The sequence below is a fragment of the Centroberyx affinis genome, unplaced genomic scaffold (genome assembly GCF_046629955.1).
Source record: "Centroberyx affinis isolate AG114_WGS23_722 - 3 ecotype Tasmania unplaced genomic scaffold, CSIRO-AGI_Caff_v1 ptg001431l_1, whole genome shotgun sequence".
Taxonomy (NCBI): Eukaryota; Metazoa; Chordata; class Actinopteri; order Beryciformes; family Berycidae; genus Centroberyx; species Centroberyx affinis.
In genome coordinates, this window is record NW_027279907.1 from 36273 (window position 1) to 42283 (window position 6011).

A 6011-nucleotide genomic window follows, 5' to 3' on the forward strand; every position below is an offset into this window, starting at 1 on the left:
AAAACAAAAGTAAATAGAAATTTACACAAAGGCAAGTCTAAACAAATGGGTCTTGAGCTGCTTTTTAAAAGAGTCCACAGTGTCCACAGATCTGAAGTCCAGAGGGAGAGAGTTCCAAAGTTTAGGAGCCACAACCTCAAAAGCACAGTCTCCTTTACTTTTTAGCCCAGATCGAGGAACAGCCAGCAAACCCTGATCAGAGGACCTTAGAGACCAGCTGGAGACACAGGGCTGCAGTAGATCTCTAATGTAGGCAGGTGCCTGACCATGCAGAGCTCTATAGGAGATCACAAGGACTTTGAATTGGATTCTGGATTTGATGGGGAGCCAGTGAAGAGCGATCAGAATCGGTGTCACATGAGACCTTTTGGAGGACCTGGTCAAGAGCTTAGCAGCAGCATTTTGGATCACTTGTGAACGATCCAGGGATGTTTTGCTGAGGCAGGTGAAAAGGGAGTTACAATAATCAAGATGGGACGATATAAAAGCATGAATTAAAAGCATATCATAAAAGAATTAACATCAGTCCCCCAGTCTGCAGGAGGCAGTCGTGTACTAAGCAGGATAACAGTGGTTAGACAGTAGTATGTGAAGAAAAAGACAACCTGATCAGCAGTAGGGCTGCAACTAACGATTATTTTCATTGTCGATTAATCTGACGATTATTTACTCGATTAATCGATTAGTTGTTTGGTCAAATAAAATGTCAGAAAATGGTGAAAAATGTGGATCAGTGTTTCCCAAAGCCCAAGATGACGTCCTCAAATGTCTTGTTTTGTCCACAACCCAAAGATATTCAGTTTACTGTCATAGAGGAGGAAAGAAACCAGAAAATATTCACATTTAAGAAGCTGGAATCAGAGAATTTTGACTTATTTTTCTTAAATCGGTGATGATGAATTGCTGATTTTGTTATTTTCATAGGATTTGTTGACGGTAAGCAATGCATTAAAAACACCGGCCTTATCCTTTAACATACTATGTGTGACGTTAAATGAGTATGCAGTGTGTTTCCACTGCATAGTATGTTGAGTTTATGAATGCAAAAAATGCATGGATGTATACTACAGTGGCAAGAATTTCTAATTTCAAATGTAAGTAGATAATATTTATTTCATGAACACAGTTCTGTGTGTCATAAAATATTGTTAAAAGGCTTATAGTGTTTTTAAAACGAGAATTCGATTTTTGAAACTGCACTTAAAGCTACACAGGCTTGCTGTCCTGCTTGTGTTAATTTACCACAGAGATTAGCGATTAGTCTTGTTATTATTAGAATGGTTCATATTAGCTGCAAACAAATAATTCAGATGTACAGTTAACTGTATAACATTAGCAGCTAACAACAACAATGGTGCACATGTTTGGGTGTTTGTTGTTGCGTTAGCTAATGTTATAGCTTGGAGAAGCCCCTGACTGCAGTGTGCAGATCGGGGCTGTGCTCAATGTGGGCGGAGTCAAACGCGGGGCTGTGCTCAATGTGGGCGGAGTCAAACACGGGTCTGTGCTCAATGTGGGCGGAGTCAAACACGGGGCTGTGCTCAATGTGGGCGGAGTCAAACACGGGGCTGTGCTCAATGTGGGCGGAGTCAAACGCAGGACTGTGCTCAATGTGGGCGGAGTCAAAAGTGGCGCCGTGCTCAATCCCCGGCGAAATCACCCGAAGCTAACATAGGCATGGCTAACGTTAGCTAGAGACATGCATGGACCATGGATGTATTAAACTAGGTATGGCCAAGCATTAGGTAACTAACACAGCCAGCACTGTAGAAAAGTTAGCTATGTTAGCTCCCAGGCGGGTGCTAAAGTTCGTAGCATGCATAATCTCTCACTGACCCCGGGATAGGCTAAAGCTAGAGAACGGCTCAATATCTGTAAAACTGATCCCCCGACACTTTACGGTCTGGTCTGTATGGAATGTAAGCTGCTGTCTGTACCATTTAAATGCCAATAAAGAAAATAAACATGGTCACATTGTATGCTTTATTATCCAATTATACCCACTTCACTTTACAGGTCCGGTAAATACATAGGAATTATTATTGAATTGTAGAAAATAGATACGCTTCACTTTACAGGTCCGGTACTATGTAATTATATATGAACGCAAATATGTTGTTGTATAATTATTAGCCACGTTACTGTGTAATAGTTTTTTTTTGTTAACGTCTATTTAGTATCTGGGGAGACACTCGGAATTTCCTCAGATGTCTGAGGTGATACAGTCTCTGCCGATGTAGATATAGAAATCTACATTTTTGGAGAAACTCACAAAAGCTGAAATTCTAAATAATTTACACTTGATGTTGCCTATTCATAGATCGGAGTCTGCATGTCCCAGAGGAAGTTGTGGCTATTCAGAAGGTTAATGTTTTGGCATAGAGCTGATTAGATCCGCTCCCAGTAACTGAATTTAATTCCAATAAGCAACCAGTATCATGTTCAATTTCTCACGTTTATAACAAACCAATTTTCATGAAAATTGGGTCAGAATTAAGGATTTTGTAGAGAAGTCTGCATCTCTCAATACACATTGCATTTGTTTACTAGCGGATCTTGACCGCTCCAATATGGCGGACGCACAGACGCATAGCGGCGACATACAGCAGTGCTCAATGTGGGCGGAGTCAAACTTTTGACTCCGCCCACATTGAGCACAGCCCCAATCTGCACACTGCAGTCAGGGGTACTTGTATAGCTTTGCAGCAAGTTAACTTTTGCATGTCTCTTGGTCATATTGTTATAATGCTTTCAGCTTTATGATATGTAATGCTATGTTTCGTGCATTTGGAAAAGAAAAGATTCCAGCAACACTTCGGAGTACTGGGAACAACATTTATTAGCAAAACCAACACGTTTGGGCTGTGGCCTTCATCAGGGTTTATGAATCAATATGTCTAAAAGCCTATACATATACATAAGCACACTAAAATCAACCTAAAATCAACCAATAGAATAAGAGACAGTGGAAATAACAACCAATAGAATACTAACACATTGTTTCATTGAGCCATACAGGAGCAGAGCATGTGGTCATGTGACAAAAACACCCACTGGTTACCAACAAGATATAGAAGTTCAGCAAAAGTTTCCCTCTTCACTCCGTAAGGCACAGGAGGATACAAAATATAAAAGGCTACAGAGTGAAATCTGAAATAAATAGATAAAACAGATTAAATAAAAAATAATAAATAATAATAATAATTGAATATAAAATCTATAGGAACTATTTGAACTATTTGATTGTAAAATCCTAATAAACTTTAAAAATAAACTCTTAAGATAAAATGTCCAGAAGGCCTCCATCTTTTTTCTCATGTGGGCAATGTTGCCACCTCTTTGGTTTGGTTTAATCTGTTCAATCTGTTGCTTAAAATGTCTGGTAACTGATTAGTTTCATCATTTCTTTTGATACAACTCGCTCTTTTAGGGGACGGGATGTTTCACCAATGCATATTACATTACATCATTTATATATATATCATATCTTACCGCATGGACACTGTATCATGTATATGACATTTGTTAAGACTAGTTTTTAAGACATGACTAGTTACAGTGGAGAGAAACTCTAAGAACCTGGAATAAAGGAAGATAGAAGACGAAGAACAAAATAAATCCGGTTAAACTTTTCACTGGAGCAAGGTTATTATTATAAACTAAAACTATAACATATAAGATGAAAACTATGTGTTAAAAATCAGTGTCGGAAACTAAAATAAAAATGAAAACAACACACCTCAGACCTCAAACTGAACCAAAAACTTTCTCCTTGTAAAACTTTTGTAAGACTTAAAAATTCCACAGCTACCAAAAATAGTAAAACTAGACCTGAAACTAAATTTAAATTAAACTACGTATACCAAACCCACACTGAAAACTAACAACTGAAATAAAAAGTCAAAACTAAATATATAAAATAAGAAAAATTCAAATCACATCAAAAGACTATAGTCTAAATATAGAGAAAAATCGGTTTAAGAATTTGCATCTGAATATAGAGAAAATTCAATTTAACATGTAGACTTGTCTCCGCACAGCATTTTTGCTGCAGCTAAAACTGCAGCTGTCTATTCAGCCCAAAACAGGAAGTGTGGCTGCAACAAAGATGTAGTCGCAGTATGTATTACTGCTGTTATTGAATACACCCCAGAATCCATACTTTTTTGCATACTTTATACATCACTCATTTATACATACTACTAAACATGCTGTGTTCAAATGTTGCGTCTGTTCACAGAAGCCTTATTTGCTATATTCATATTTATATTCTGTTGCTGTATCGACCTGATTTCCCCACACACATTTACCCATACTGTATATACATACATATTTATATATATATATATATATAAATATATATATATATATGGAAATAAGAATAACATGAAATTAATCGTTAAGTGTTATTCCCCTTTAGAAATGGATGGCTAGTTGTGCTGTTACAGAGACCTTCACTGGTAATATCTTCAGAGGAAGTGTATCTGTAGTCAAAATGTATGGAAACAGCCTGTCAGTGAAAGTGTGTGTGAAGGTGTGTATGTGTGTGTTAGTATCAGGATCAGAGAATGACAGCTTTCCTCTGTTCCAGTCCAGATGCACTCTGATCCTCTGGAGCTTCTTCTTCACTGGGAGAACAGTGTCTGGATCTGATGGGGAGCGTGCTGTGTATTTACCATTATAGAACATTATTCTCCATAATCCAGACCATATGTCTCCCTTCCTCTGGACAGACTCTGCTGCCACACCCAGTAACCACACTGTATCGTCTCCAACCTCAACATCCCAGCCGTGAGTTCCTGAGTTGAAGCCCTCAGAGCCCAGGACAGAGTGGTATTTAAACCTCTCTGGACTGTCAGGAAGTTGCCGAATTTCTCCACATTTCACACTGGTCAGATCTTCAGACAGGATGAGTTTTGGATCGGCAGTGTTTGGGTCCAGAATCACAGGAGTGTAGGAGACCATCTCCTTCATCTTGTACCAGACTGTGAAGCTCAGGTTGCCCAGGTGTTTGGCCTCGTCTATCAGAGCTCCTGAGACCAGCTGTGGATCCTCCAGCAGGGGGCGCTGGACTCTTTCCACTGTAGCCTTGTAGTTCTGCAGGAACGAGACGTCTTCAGCTCTCAGCTCCTTCTCTATGGCTCTGACTGTGTCTGAAAGAGCTGCTATCTCTCTGCTCAGACCCTCAATCTTCTCCTTCATCATCTGACTCTTCTTCTTCTCTTCCTCCCTCAGTGCAGCGATCCTGGCCTCCTCTTCCTCTTGGAGAAACTGGTGAAGCTTCTTAAACTCCTCCTTAATCTGCCTCTCTGTGCGTTGGGCCTGGACCTTAATGTGTTCTGCTGTTTGATCACAGTTTCCTTTAACTTCATTAAACAGCTTCAGTTTCTCCTGTAAGGGCTTCAGTGATTTCTGGAGTTCCTCCTTGTGATGCCGTGCAGCTTCATCGATGGGTCTGAATTTGTGGTTGGTGTGTGTTGTTGAATGCAGACAGACGAGACACACTGGCTGCTGATGGTCCAGACAGAAGAGCTTGAGTTTCTCAGAGTGCAGACTGCAGAGAGGCTCAGACTCTGCTGAAGCTCTCTGATCTCTCTCCAGTAAGAAAGCCTCACACAGGTTCTTTAAAGCCAAGTTACAATGTGGTTTACTCTGTGAAGATGTACTCTTACAAACTGGACACTCATTCATTTGTTTCCTTCTCCAGCATTCCTGCAGACAGGCTTTACAGAAGCTGTGGCTACATGACAGGAGGACAGGATCTTTAAAGATGTCAAGGCAAACAGGACAGGAGAGATCCTTCTCTGATCTGGAAGCCATTTTCTCTCTGAGTGAAGTTAAAAACACACCGGGCAGACAGCTCAAACAGGAAATCAGTCATTCAGTTAGTCATGGTATCACTCCCTCCTCCAGAAACGTCACTGAAAATTACTTTCACTTTGAGTCGTGGTTCTAAAACTCGCATTCAGTGTGAGGAGTCAGCAGCAGGTTGAGGTGTCAGTATCCCAGTA

At 40.1% G+C, this 6011-nt stretch overlaps 1 protein-coding gene across 1 annotated transcript; it reads right to left on the minus strand.

The window, feature by feature from the left end:
• Positions 1 to 2829: 2829 nt before the first annotated feature.
• On the minus strand, positions 2830 to 6011 carry LOC139650033 (E3 ubiquitin-protein ligase TRIM39-like). The gene is made up of 2 exons (XM_071526564.1): positions 5673 to 6011; positions 2830 to 5591 (listed from the first exon to the last, which is right to left on the minus strand). The coding sequence occupies exons 1-2, from the start codon at positions 5818 to 5820 to the stop codon at positions 4417 to 4419; spliced, it is 1323 nt and encodes a 440-aa protein (XP_071382665.1). The 5' UTR covers positions 5821 to 6011; the 3' UTR covers positions 2830 to 4416.

What these genes read in the sequence shown, in the direction of transcription:
- LOC139650033 (XM_071526564.1), bottom strand. Translation starts at nt 5,820, where the DNA reads ATGGCTTCCAGATCAGAGAAGGATCTCTCCTGTCCTGTTTGCCTTGAC. An exon ending in AATGAATGAGTGTCCAGTTT is followed by an intron (nt 5,592 to 5,672) that starts GTAAGAGTACAT and finishes TACTGGAGAGAG; the next exon opens with ATCAGAGAGCTTCAGCAGAG.